Source organism: Pezoporus flaviventris, unplaced genomic scaffold (assembly GCF_033815535.1).
Source record: "Pezoporus flaviventris isolate CSIRO_AGI_PZ_B2104156 unplaced genomic scaffold, CSIRO_AGI_Pfla_v1 ptg000043l, whole genome shotgun sequence".
NCBI classification, from domain to species: Eukaryota; Metazoa; Chordata; class Aves; order Psittaciformes; family Psittacidae; genus Pezoporus; species Pezoporus flaviventris.
In genome coordinates, this window is record NW_026892591.1 from 3011389 (window position 1) to 3025016 (window position 13628).

The window sequence follows — 13628 nt, forward strand, 5'->3', positions numbered from 1 at the left end:
AAAAAGGCTCCAGGGCTGGTGGCTGAAAACATGGACATTCTTTACGTAAAATGTCACAGTTTATTGGAAACACGTAACTGGATCATCATTCCATAGTGAAGAGTGAGAAATATTTTACTCTAGTAAAGCCATAATTCATTTCAGCAGCTGCTCAGCAGCAATAGCTCCATGTCCCACTTCAGGTCACCCCAGTTCTCTCTGGGGGCTGAGCATTTGAGGACAAACCACCTTCCAGCCATGGGATTCTTGAACATCATCCTCCACCAGAATCCAGCTTAGAAAATGCTATATCAAATACCTCGTTGTAGTGCTCAACAAAATGCACTTCCAGTCCTTCTGTAATGAATCCAGCAAGGTCGTAATAATCCTTCTTATTCTCTGATGGCAGAATGATGCAGGTGACGCCTGCCCTCTTTGCCTGCGGGAGAACAACGGGATGGAGGCTGTTGAGTCCTAGGAATCCATCCACCTCCTAGAAATACCCATTTTAGGCAGCAAGAACACAAAGAGTTGTTCAGGAGCATGATCCGCCCTTATTCTGCAAGGCGATTCCTTACAGATGGCACTAAGGATGGATGATGTTCTACATCTCCCTTAGTTCCACCAGTCCAGTAACTGGATCACCACAGATGCTCTTGCAAGGCTGGGGTCCTGTCTCCTTCCTCACAGCCAGAGACACCCCCAAGATCCCCACGTCCCCCCAGCAGGTTTCTCCCAGTACAGCAGTGACCACTGTGGTTGTGACAGTCACTGCAGAGCCCAGGGCACAGAGACAAGAGGAGAGCTCTCACCGCAATTGTTTTCTCCTTGATTCCACCAACGGGAAGAATTTTTCCAGTTAATGACACCTCTCCAGTCATGGCCACATTCTGCCTCACTGGACAATTCATGGCCAGTGATAGCAAAGCTGTTACTATGGTACACCCTGCACTTGGTCCATCCTTTGGTGTTGCTCCCTGGGTAAAAGAGAGCAAATCATCACAACCTCCTACCTTTAGCTCATTTGTGTTTAGCAACACCAGCAAAAACCAGAGCATGAATCCTTTGAGGCTTTTTGTAGGCCTAAGCCAACCATGAAAACAAAGTACCAGAGGTGAGCAGCACAAAAGGGAGAGAGCATCAAGAGATGCAAACCAGTGAAGGACAAACCTGAAAATCACTCAAGGCAGAAGAGAACATTCACTTTAGAAAGCCCAATAAAATCTAGGCCTGAACTAGTGCCAGACTGGATTTATCTGAGATCAAACTCAGGCTGACAGGAATGCTTTCATGGGATCCAGAAGAAGATGCCTTTATCCCCCTCCCCGGTTTTACCGCTAAAAGGGTACCCTGCACACAAATGAAGTGCTTCCCAGCTTCATGTCTAGGGGAGCAAGCTGCCTGGCTGCTATGCATGCTCTTTGTGCTCTGCATCAGTTTACCTCTGGCACATGCAAGTGGATATGGGAAGACATGAGGAAGTCATTGTTGGGGTCCTTCTGCATCAGAAAGGCTCTTGCAAATGTGTAAGCTATCTTGGCACTCTCTTTCATTACGTCTCCCAGTTGCCCCGTTACTTCAAGGGACCCATCCTTGTTTTCCTTGTCTTTGGGTCGCCTCAGGGATGTTTCAACAAACAGAGTGGAACCTCCTAAAGAAAGAAAAGACAAAGCCAACACCCTGAGAAAAAGTTGAAAGGAAAAATGAGAAGGTTTTAGTGATGCAGAAGCAATGGCAGGAGTTTGGAACTGGGGCTCTCTGCTGAGACATCATTTCCCTCTTCAATTCCACCCAGTGTCAATTAGAGGACGCAGGAGTCATATCCTCTGCTGTATTTCCCCAAGTTCCTAGGGAAGTAATGCAGGGAAGCCTCAGCCCTGCCTTAAGTCAGAATGGCACCTCCTGCTTTTAAGGGAGTAGACAAGGTCTTGTCCTCTCTGAACAGGCTTATGCCTTTAGTCACTGCTGTTCCCAATGTATATGCTTCATATGGGATATGGAGCATAAAGTGAAAATGTGCTGGCCTGAGGCTAAAATGAACCTGGGGAAAGGGAATAAGAAAGGGCCTCTTGTTCAGGGAAGAAGGAGTCAGGATCTAAAAAGGCCACATGAGTTAATGGTGCTGGTAGAAGTTCACTGGCTTCAGTTTGACTATCATATTCCATCTGGAAGATCATAAATGTAGGCATTAACCCAAGTCATTCTGTCTCACCCATCGCTGTCCAGGCCAGACCCATCACCACTCCTGGAGGAGTGGTTTCATACATGCGATCCACAGTGAAGATGGGCTTTCCTACAAAGTCCTGCAGGTTCTCAGGTGTCACTTGCACCGTCTCTGCTTCTCCACTCACAATCTTATAGGCGGATTTCCTCAATACCTGGGTGAGACAGTGATTTCTTTCTGTAGGAGGAGCTGAGGCTGAAGCACAATGGTCACGGTGACACACAACTTTCCCCTCACCTTTTCCACTTGTTTCTGCAGATTCCTCACCCCGCTCTCTCTGCAGTACTGCTTGATGAGCAGAGTCAGGACATCGGATGTGATTTTGGCTTTGTTTTCATCCAAGCCACACAGAACTCGTGCTTGAGGGACCAAGTACCTCTGAAAGAAACAATGCCCCGCATCCTTCCCTTAGTTGTCTGACAAAAGCCTGATGGTTCCAATTCACCACTTCATTATGCCCAATGCCATTTGCTGGAATCCACAGCCCATGGAACACTGGAGTTCCTTTAACTGGGTGTTCAAATCAGAGGAACTCTGTCCAAAATGCCACATGTCTGGGTTTTTCTGGACACAGCTGCATGTAACTATTTAAGCCTGAATGTGAATTATCAGATGTGATTAAACAGTGCATCAGTGGCTTCTCTTACCTCTGCAATTGCAAGTTTCTCTTCTGCTACGTATCCTGATACGTTGATCACTTCCATTCTATCCCGCAGCGGTTCTGGAATGGTTTCTGTTACATTGGCAGTACAAATGAAAAGAACCTGGAAGCATTACAAGATCCTATTAAGGATTTTCATTAACCTGCTGCTTTACTCAAAGCAACAGTCCTTCAGATGTGTGTTTTTCTGTCTGAAAGGCGGGAGCACTCGTTCTCAATCCCGTCTAACTAAACATCAGCATCTTTTCATGGACAGGAGATCTCTGCAGTGATTCACATTCATACGTTCCAGCTCCATGGCCTTTGCACAAGAGAGAAATACCTTTGATAGATCCACAGGAACATCAAGATAATGATCCAGGAAGTTCGAGTTCTGTTCTGGGTCCAAGAGCTCTAGAAGAGCTGAGGATGGATCCCCCTGATATCCTCTTCCTATTTTATCCACCTATGGGAGAAAAACCTTAAAAGCTCCAGGAAGTTTTAGACCACAATAAATTCTCATGCGAAGATTCTTCCATGGCTCCATCTGAAAACCTTCATGTGTCTGTTCAGAAACAGCCACTACCAGCCTGGCAGTTTTGGGGCATTCACCCAAGTCCCCACTAGGCCACTACATGAGCATAACACACCTGAGGAGACACAGATTTTAACGGTATTGTAGAGGAGCACTACAAGGACTACAAGGTGCTGCCTTGTATCGGTTCCCTAATATGTGAGCCCAGAAATCCTTTTTACTCTGCCCAAGGTGCAAAGTGCCCATGCACAGGTGCTTGTCTCAGCTCTGGTAGCGACTCTGCTGCTTTCACAGAACCACAGGCTCCCTGAGGCTGGCAGGGACTTCTCAAAGGCATCTGCGCAGAGAAGCTGTGAGGGTACTCGGAGAAGCTGTGGCTGCCCCATCCCTGGCTGTGTTCAAGGCCAGGCTGGATCTGGAGGAGCTTTAAGGTCCCTTCCAACCCAAACCTCTCTGTGGTTCCATGATCTTGTCCAGCCCCACTGCTCTGGATGCGAGCACCTAGAGCCAGCTGCCCAGGACCATGTCCAAGGTTGTTGCCTCTTTCAGGGTTCTTCATGTCCTCAGGAGAGGCCAAACCAGGGCTGCTCTCCATTGCTTTTTCTCCTGAGGTATTAACTAGATGGACGTAACAGTTTGCTACTGCAGCCAAAACAAGGCTCTTCACCACCACCACTTTAGAAGTGCCATGACCTAAGGGTTTCATTACCTGTCAAATCAAGATATTAATTGGTTCCATTACACTGCAACTCTTCACCCAATGTCTTGGTCCCTCTATATTATTCCCATCTTCTGTTGGTCTTTCCCAACCATGGCACACAAGGAAGCTAGAGATAACTTCAGTCTATCCCAAACACCTGCTATTATGTCCTGTCCTTATTTGATTTTCCACAGGCTGGTAGCCCTGACTCATTTATTCTCAAATCAGACCACAAACTGTCTGTAAGCATCTTATTCCTTAGAGTCTTGCTTTAGATCTGCTGAGAGAGTGACTCTCTCTGATAATCTTTAGTTTCGTGCACATTGATGCACCCACACCGAGACAGGGAAGAGAAAACAAACAGGTCTTTGTGTCACTGTCACCCAAAGAGCTTGAGACCCCAGCAACACGTAATTAACAGCCCCAGAGCTGGGATTCTGGGGAGAGCTGCTGCTTCACTTTTCCTATTTGGGTCAAGAGTTGATCCATGAGAGAAAACTAGCAGAAAGATCAGATACATTACCTCATCGATCAGGATAAGTGGATTCTCTGTCTTGGTCTTCTTCAGGCACTGGATGATTTTTCCTGGCATAGCTCCCACGTATGTTCTCCTGTTTTATCAGAGACTGTATTTAGGGAACCATTGTAGAGTACACATCACACAACACAATGCAGCTGATGGAACAGGTATATCCTGCTGGGAAACAAGTCTACCCATCACCATACTAAGCACCAAGACCCATTGAGTCTGTTCCTAGTAGAGATCAGACATGAATTTTGGCAGTTTTTATCTTTAGTTTTAACCACGTTTAAATTAGAGGGAAGAAAAGAGGCAATGCTGAGAACAGAGCTGTTTGAACAGTGACATCTGAACATGTGAATGAGCCTGTTCAATCTGCCACTATTATCCAGTGCTGGCATCTATAGACAGACATGAATTAGCAATTGACATTAGTCCAACGCTTTTGGGTAGCTCACACAGCTTTTCAAAGATCTTCCATAAGCATACACAAGAAACAGAGAGCAACTGTACTTAAGAGACACAAACAGGATTTATATTCCAAACTCCACCCTTTGCTCTCCTTTTTCTCCTATATCTCAACTCCTGCCAGCAAGGGTTGGCAGAACAGAGATGTAAATTACATCAAGTTCAGCTGGGTTCCCATGCTGACCACATTAGTAACAAGTGCTGGATAGAGAAACTGCTCAGGTTACACTGACCTGTGTCCTTTTATTTCTGCTACATCCGTCATCCCTCCCACACTGAAGCGGAAGTACTCTCTGTTCAGGGCTCTGGCAATGGAACGGGCAATGCTGGTTTTGCCAACGCCAGGGGGGCCATAGAAACACAGGATCTTCCCCTGGGTGGACCCTCGCAGCTGGCTGACTGCTATGAACTCCTGCGGAGCAGATGAAGAGCCAGAGTGAACAGAGGGCAACTGCCCCAACACCAAAACACACTTACCAGGTCAAGCACCGATTACAGAATGAGCATCACACAAAACAGGTCCTCAAAGGAGTTGGGGAAGGCAAGGGGAGGAGCTAAGTAAGGATGCTGGTGCACCTCTTTTCCCTCTGGTTATTTACACAGTTTAGATGTCTCAGCTTCCCTAACCACAGCAAGCACAGGTGGGATGGGGCATCCTCAGGCAAAAGTGACAGAAGTCAGGGAACAAGGCAAGCCTGAAACCCACCCTATCTGCTTCTTGTGAGGGCTGTATTTCAGACTACAAACCCTTCAGCATCCAACACAGCTCTAGGGATAGGTAAAGGCTGGGAGGCAAACATGCCCTTTGCTAACTTCTGCCCTCTTCATCTTGCAGTTCTGTGTGTTTCGAAAGGCAGCATCTTTGCCAGGCAAGCAGAACCATTGCAATACTCATTGAACAAATGGATTAAAATAGAGACTGCTTCTCTTGGACATTCACCCACTTGCTCAGCACTCGGGAGCAAAGCAAATAAACTAGGAGTATATTGCAGTTTGAAATCAGAATATGACCGTTATTGCTATGAACAATTAAACACATGAACTGCTTACAGAACATTGTGTTCTTGCACACAGCTTTGTTTGATCCATGAATTAATGCAAATTCAATGGAAAGCTATAACCTGAAATACATCCAAACTGCCTGGTGCTAAGCAGAGTGTCAAATAGGCCACACTGCCTTACCAGGATTCGCTTCTTGACATCATCCATTCCATAATGATCCTCCTCCAGAACTGCTCGGGCTCTGGTCAGCTCCAGGTTCTCCTCACTACACTTTCCCCATGGGATGGATGTCAGCCAATCCAAGTAGTTCCGTGTGACACTGATGGAAACACACAAATGAGGGTGATTTGACAACAATCAGCTCATGCTTTCCTCCTCTGCCTTCCAAAACAACCTCAGCCAGAACAAGTGGGATATAAGCTACTCATGGAACGGAGCCTATGAAAAGAACATTAATATCTGGGCAGTCATGGCTAACCTTTCATTCTGACCTTCACTCCCTTCCCCAAAATCAAAGCTTTTTTTTTTTCAGGAAGCTTTTGCTTTCCTGAGACAAAGAACCTCCAACACAAATCCAAAGACAAGACTCTTCCACACACGTTCCCTGCAGGATTTTGTGGTGTGGGGCTGATTCCTGTCTGAGGTTTCTCTTCTCTCACATCTCATGAAAACACCTAACTACAAGAGAGTGGAGCCAAAATGAAGGGCTGAAGGAATTGTAACATGTTTCAGGAGGGGGAACGAACACCACAGTTCTTATCCACAGCATTAAGCTGCAGGAGAAGACCTAAAATGATCAACAGGTAAACTACAGTGAAACAGAGGGGATTTGGGGAACAATCCCATAGCTCGGATGGGATCATGTGCTAAATTCAGGGATAACGACTATGACAAAAACCCAACAGGAACTCCTAAGGTATGAGCTTCCCAAATTGGTATTGATTTCTCTCATTCTCCCAAACACCCCTGACAGGAGAGGACACAGCCATGCACTCACTTGAATTCTGAAGAGTGATTATCCAGCAAACCCAACTTGTTCAGCTCTTCATCAATCACATCCATGACGTGTTTTGGCACCACCAAATCCTTTAGTCGCTCCCGGAATTTCTCTTCTATAGCATCCTTGTCCTCCTTTTCCAGACCCAGCTCTTTCTTAATGATCTTCAGTTGCTCTTGGAGAAGGTATTTGCGGTGGGTTTGCTTGATCTTCTCCTCCACCTGGACAAAGCAACAACCACAGTAACTGTTCTGTTCCTGGTACAACCCATCAAACGTCAACCAAATGCTTCCAAATACTTCTGTTATAACCTTTGCAGCAACTGAAAATGCTACTTGGAGACCATTTGCAGCACATTTTAATACAAAAAGTGACTCTATGACATACTCCAGCTCCCTCCACTGGCTGTGATTCAGTACTGTGAGGTTTTGTTTATGCTGGGGAGGCAAAAACCTGGGCAGAGTAAGCCAGATGTGATCTCCTTAGTGCCAGATAATGGGGAATAACCACTTCTCTCAACCTGTTGTCTACACAACTGCAAACAGAGACCAGTATGCACTCAGACTTCCTTGCCACAGGAGCTAATAAGAAGCTTCCTGTACATCAGGGCCTCAAAGTTCTTTCCAGCAAGGCTATTTCCTATCCAGTGGTACCCAGCCTGTCCTCTGGCATGGGATTATTCCAAGCCAGCTGTGGGACTATCAGTTGCTTTCTGCAGAACTTGAGGAGGTTCTTACTGACTCCCTAAGGGACACCACTGGCAGCTACATGCAATTAGGCTTTATAGTGTTGAGCACAACCTTTTCTGCCCAGTAAACTAGCTAACGTTTTTTCACGCACCTTGTACTGCATCCTTCCAGTCTGTAACATCCCAATTTGGTCACAAGAATACTATGGCTGCCCAGAACAAAGACCTTGCTAAAGTCAGCAGAAAATGGTCATTGCTATTTCGAATGGACCGTTGCTTTACTTTAAAATTCTCTGCTGGCTGCACTAAGCATCAGTGGTGGATATGATAGAAATACATACAAGGTGTATGTTACTTGAAAACCTTACCTCCCTTCCAAGACGCTGCTGAAGTTTGCTCAGCTCATATTCCTTCTTCAGGAGGGAAAGGGCTTTGTAAAGCCTTTTGGGAATCTGGAAAAGCAAAACACAAAATGAGTGTTCAGACACAAAACTGCTGTCAACTCCCAGGGAGAAATGGAGAATAAAAAGCTCCAACAGGCTGCCTGGGAGAAATCTCCAGCACCTGCAGATGAGGAAAGATGAAGCATGCAGCAGTTACACATCATGCAAGCAATGCCACCAATGATGCAGAACTACCTTTCCCTAAGGGCAACTTATTAATGACTTACTATAGCCTTCAACAGAAACCTAGTCACTGATACTACAGTATCATCAAACAGAGCACTGAAGTCTCCTCTGTACTGAGGCCTGGTAAAGAAACCATAACATGTAACAGCCACACTTCTGATTCAGCTACAACAGCTTTAGTTAAAAGCTTCATCTTACACTCGTTTCTTCCAGGATGTCTTGAAGTTCATGTGACTCTGCTCCTGTCAGTGCTGCACCCATGTCACTCAGATAGATAGGGTTATCTACCACACGCTGTCCAGCCTGCATCATCTGAAGTACAGACTCTCTGAAAAAAATGGTAATAAAACCCAAAGTGCTCTGTTAAAACTCATAAGGGAATATCTTTAGAGTTATTTACTTCTTATGACAGAGTAAAGAAATGAAACACAGCTCAGTTTCATAGCAAAGAACCGTTTCCTTAAAAACTTGGCTAAGCCAGCACTCAGTAACAAACTCAGTAACACATGCATAAATCACTTGATAAAAGGAATGATCCCGGATACATAAACCCAAACATATGGAATGCTATTATAAGACTTATGTAAAATTTTTGGGTGTCAGTATGCCAGGACTCTTCCTATGCTCATATTACATGGATCAGGCCATGATACTTGTTGCAATGAGCTTCACTTAGATCCCAGTCACCTGCCATAGGACCTATCCTGTGCCGTACCCAAAGCAGGCGGCAGAGGAAACACGTACCTGTACAGGGGGTTCAGGGCAATGATGTCCCGGATGGTTTTGACGATTTCTGCAGTAAGAGCCTATAAACACAACACAAATTTCATCAGCAAAAACACTGGCAAAGGACAAAGAACGCCTCAGTGCAAACACGACTGACATTCCCCAAACTCGCCAGGGCGGGAGCACAGAAACGCAGCCGCTGAGATGGTGTGCTGTGATGGTACCTGCTGTGGGGGCAGTTACTCCTCCCGGGAGGCAAGGAAAGGCAAGAAGGGCTATATAAGGCTTTAGTGCTGGTGTTGGCAGGTCTGGGGTAGTGGTTGGCCTTGGTGATCGCAAAGGTCTTTTCCAACCCACTTGATTCTAGAAGGTGGTTTTCTGCACACACAAAACTCAGCTGGTTCCTGGCCAGAAGATATGTTCAGGCTGACCACTCAGGCCGCCCTGCAGCAAAGACTCAGTCTGACAAAGGAGATGACACAGACTAAAGCCCAGCCCAGCCTCTTCATTCAGCAACTTTTGGAAGTGATCAGTTCTAAGGAACTGGGTTGTTGTCATGAAAAAAATCATTATTTTCATGTTAGCCCCTCATGCAGTGACTCTAGGAGAAAGGAAAGGTTTCTGAAGTGTGAAAGTAGAGCCTGATTTTAGAACTTTTCCTTTTAAGCAAGAAATGCAGGTGCAGCTCTACAGGCCAAGCTCAGGCTTGTAGGATTAATTCACTCACTTTAACCTCTTCTGTGATCTGAAAATCTTCATGAACCACATTCTCTACTTCTACCATGAGAACTTCCTGCGAGGGAGCAGCTACAGGATCTAGTACCAATTCCACTGCTTGGTCCTTTGCTCCAGGCTCCTCTTCAGCCTCCTTCTTGGAGCGCTTCTGTTTCCTTCGTTTCTGTTTGTTCTCAGGCTCCTCAGGCTCAACCTCTAGCTGCTTGTTTATACGAATCCTGAAACCCAAAAGACACCAGGTCCAATGAATTCCCCTCTGCTATGTGCAATTTTAGCATGAAAAGAGCCTAAGTTGTATCTGAAGTCAAACTGCAACCTTTGACAAAGGTGATGTTGTCCAGTTTTTGACAAGATGGAGCTGTTGGTCTTTTATTCAAAATAAGGCTTGATTTAGTATACAAGTGGTAATCAAGTGGTAGGTCCTGATTGGATTTACAAAGAGAATTTACAGGGAGCAAGTTGCCATGCAAGAAAAGTTAAGTGAGCACTGATTTAGCCTGTTGGGGGGTGAATGAGAGGCCAAGGGCAGCTGACTGCACCTTTATCATAAGTTGCTGGCTCAAACCAGGTGGAGAACCACAAAACCAGATTTCTGATGATAAAAAGAATACCCCTTTCGGCACTGGGAGGCTGGTGAGATGCGGCGGTAACACAAGCACTTACCTTCGGTGCCCCATGACTATCATACGCAGCTTGTCGCCAAGGTCCTGCATTTCATGAATCTGCACAAACGTTCCCATCTGGTAGATTTCGTTCAGATCCTCAACCACGTCAGATTCATTGCTGTTGAGGAAAAGAAATGGAGGAGATATTCAGAATCCTGAGTAAGCAGGTATGAAACATTCACTGGTTGGAGGAATCTAAGCTGGCCTCAGGAGCAAGAACACTGCACTTTACCCTGTCACCGCCATGCAGCCCCTTTCCAAACCACCCACCAGCCTGGACAGCCACAGAATCACAACTGCGTTGGGTTGGAAGGAATCTTAGAGATCACCAAGTTCCAACCCCCCCGCTACAGGTTCAGTTCCCCTCAGAAAACAGCCTTTTCTAAAGCAAGACTCAAGCTCCTGCAGTGCTGGTGGTGGCTAGGAAAGCTGTCATAGGAAGAGATGGGCTGGTCCAAGCCTATCACAATTCCTGTAACGCTACCCAAGGCAGGGAAATTCAGATCATGGCTTTTTGTGTAAGTGCAGCCTAGCCATGGAAACAGCTTCTTAAAAGGATCAAGAGAAACTACTTACTTGTCATCCTTTTTAAGAAAAACACCAGCATACGGCTGGGCGAGACGAACTTTCCTCCTCAGCAGCTCAACCAGCTTCTTATTTTTCACCTGGGACAACAACAGGTATGAAATCAGGGATCCATTTTCCGTAAGCTTTGCACCCTCCCTGTGTAAGGCCAGGCATGGGGAAGCCCTGACTGATTCTCAGGGAAGAGCTTGTGCCTAAGAGCTCATCTCAGTCTCCCCTCGGGCAGGTTCAAGCCATTCCCCTTGGCCTGTCCCTACATCCCTTGTCCCAAGCCCCTCTCCAGGTTTCCTGCAGCCCCTTCAGGCACTGGAGCTGCTCTCAGGTCTCCCCTTCAGGAGCCTTCTCTTCTCCAGGCTGCCCCAGCCCAGCTCTCTCAGCCTGGCTCCAGAGCAGAGCTGCTCCAGGCCTCGCAGCAGCTTTTGACAATGAACAGGATGATCGTGACGGAGCAGCAGGAGCAGTACCACTGCTGCTGGCCTGTCCTCGTCTTGGCACACCTGCTTTAATTCTGCATAATGCCTAAAAGCACTGTGCTTGCGCGTGTCAGAGGCATTAAGTGAAAGGAGAAAAGCATTCCACGTTCACTGGAGAGACTTTATATTACCAGGAAATAAAGTATCAAATGGCAGCACAGTGAACTCGCAGGGTAAGAGAAAGCATTTAACAATTATCTCAATGTAAGACACATTTACAATGACTTGTACATGAAAGTGTCACGAGGGCGTGCCTGAAGAGCATCATAATATTTAGTATTTTCCTCACCCGACAGGTCTATAAGGGCACTAAAAGTTGCACAAATTAGATCTGGACATGCAGAAAAATACCGTCAGAAGTACCATCACGATAAATAACAGTGCAGGACCGGGAAGATCCTGATTCAGCTCCTGCTCCATTGACTCCAAATCAGCTCGGTGGAATGCGACTGAGGTGTAAAACTAGGAGTACCTGTTGCTAAACAGCTCCATTTCAGGGGGAGAAGGGATGTGGGGGCTGGGAGTCCGAGTCACGTACAAACATAACTGACAGAACATAAATGTAGGGCTCCTAAAAGCCACAGCGGGGTGCGATCACGCTCCCAGACCTCCATCCCTCTGGCAGTGCTGCTCCACAGCAGCGGCAGGCTCCCTCCGCTCACAAGTGCCGTTGCTGGAGCCGTGACCCGAGCCCTCGAGGCTAAGCCAAGGACACATCTGCTCAGCCTTGAGCACGAGAAGGACCGTGCGTGCCAGCGAACCGCTGCTGACCTTCCCCGCCACAACCGGCTCTGATGCAACACCCGCGAAACCCGCAGCACAAAGCAGCCGCTACCCCCGCGGGCTCGGGCTGCGACGCCGAGACGCCTGCAAAGGGCAGGGCGCTGGGGAGCAGCGCACCCCGCAAAGGCCAGGGCCGGACTCGGCTCCTGCGCTGCGTTCATCCTCCAGGACGGGGCCACCGCTCCGCTCCCCGGGGCCCTCACCTCGATGATCTTGATGAAGCGCGGGAACACGGGGTTGCGCGTCACGGCGATGAGCGGCACGTTGGGGAAGTGCTCCGGGACCATCAAGGGCGTCAGCGCCGTCATGACCGGCCCGGCGCCGCCAGCCTCCCCCCCGCCGCCGCCGCCGCCCTCCTCCCCGCCGCCTCCTTCCATCGCGTCCCCCCCCGCCAGCCCGCCGGGGCTGCGCTGCTGCCATGGCGGAGCGGTGCTGAAGGCGGCGCGGGCCGGCGGTGCGGGGCCCAGCGGGGCCGGAGCGGGCGCGGCGGAGGCAGCGGCGGCCAAGAGGCGGCGCCGAGCGGGGCCGAGCAGCGCCGGCCGCCAGCGCCCGCACAGCCGCAAGCAGCGGGCGGCCGCCATGCTGCCGTCCCGCGCACCGCCGCCACTTCCGTCCCCCCGCAGCGCGCAGGCGCGGGGCGCGGGCGGTGCGTGGCTGCGCGCACGTCCCGGCCCCCGCAGCGCGGCCCTGGGTGCAGCTGCGCGGAGCGGCCGCTGAGGGGCGCTGTGGGCGGGGCCCGGCCCGGCCCGGCCCCTCAGCGCGGAGCCGGCCCCGGCTGGGAGCGGAGAGCGCTCGGCCCCGCGGTGCCGGCCTTGGCGCTGCCGCAGCGCAGCGAGGCCCCGGCGGTCGCCTGGGGGTGGCTGCGGCCCGGCCGCTCCGGGTCATCTCCGTGAAGGGAGGCTCCACTCCTCCCTTGGCAGCCGGCGCGGGCACCCTCCCCAGGAGCGTTTCCTTGTGGCCGGGGGGAGCCTCCTGGGTGCGGGCGGTGCCGTGGCCTCCGGTTATTGCCCACGCAGAAGACGGCAGCAGGCAAAAGCTTTAGGGAAAGGCCTTGTGAGAATCAGAATTCAGTGTGTGAGCCGCGGCCCCGCCCGTGGAGATAAGGAACGCCGAACATCATGCTGCGAGTGCAGGTCATGGTCCCCAGGGAAAGCAGTGGGAAAGAACCGTCATGGAAAAGCACTGTGGAAAAGAATTCCCTTTATTGTTGAAATACGCGAATGCTCTTTATGAACACCAGCACTCGGAGCGGACAGGAAGAGCCCTCGGGAATTACACA

The 13628-nt window shown here is 49.1% G+C and overlaps 2 protein-coding genes across 2 annotated transcripts in view; one reads left to right on the top strand and one right to left on the bottom strand.

The window, feature by feature from the left end:
- The window catches only part of RPL36 (ribosomal protein L36), a 148705-nt gene that overhangs the window by 2616 nt on the left and 132461 nt on the right, over positions 1–13628 (top strand). The window lies entirely within an intron of this gene.
- Positions 99–12778, bottom strand: LONP1 (lon peptidase 1, mitochondrial). The gene is made up of 18 exons (XM_061466927.1): positions 12553–12778; positions 11085–11173; positions 10507–10626; positions 9836–10061; positions 9127–9188; positions 8581–8710; positions 8122–8205; positions 7066–7286; positions 6249–6387; positions 5300–5478; positions 4602–4689; positions 3187–3309; positions 2851–2967; positions 2441–2581; positions 2192–2357; positions 1422–1630; positions 792–956; positions 99–418 (listed from the first exon to the last, which is right to left on the bottom strand). The coding sequence occupies exons 1-18, from the start codon at positions 12724–12726 to the stop codon at positions 254–256; spliced, it is 2598 nt and encodes an 865-aa protein (XP_061322911.1). The 5' UTR covers positions 12727–12778; the 3' UTR covers positions 99–253.

Bases quoted from the DNA above. Each gene is read 5' to 3' on its own strand.
- LONP1 (XM_061466927.1), bottom strand. From the start codon at position 12,726: ATGGAAGGAGGCGGCGGGGAGGAGGGCGGCGGCGGCGGCGGGGGGGAG. The intron at 4,690-5,299 runs GTCAGTGTAACC...CTGATAAAACAG, and splicing joins GCAGAAATAAAAGGACACAG to GAGAACATACGTGGGAGCTA. The intron at 1,631-2,191 runs GTGAGACAGAAT...TTCTTTCTTTAG, and splicing joins TCTGGCCTGGACAGCGATGG to GAGGTTCCACTCTGTTTGTT.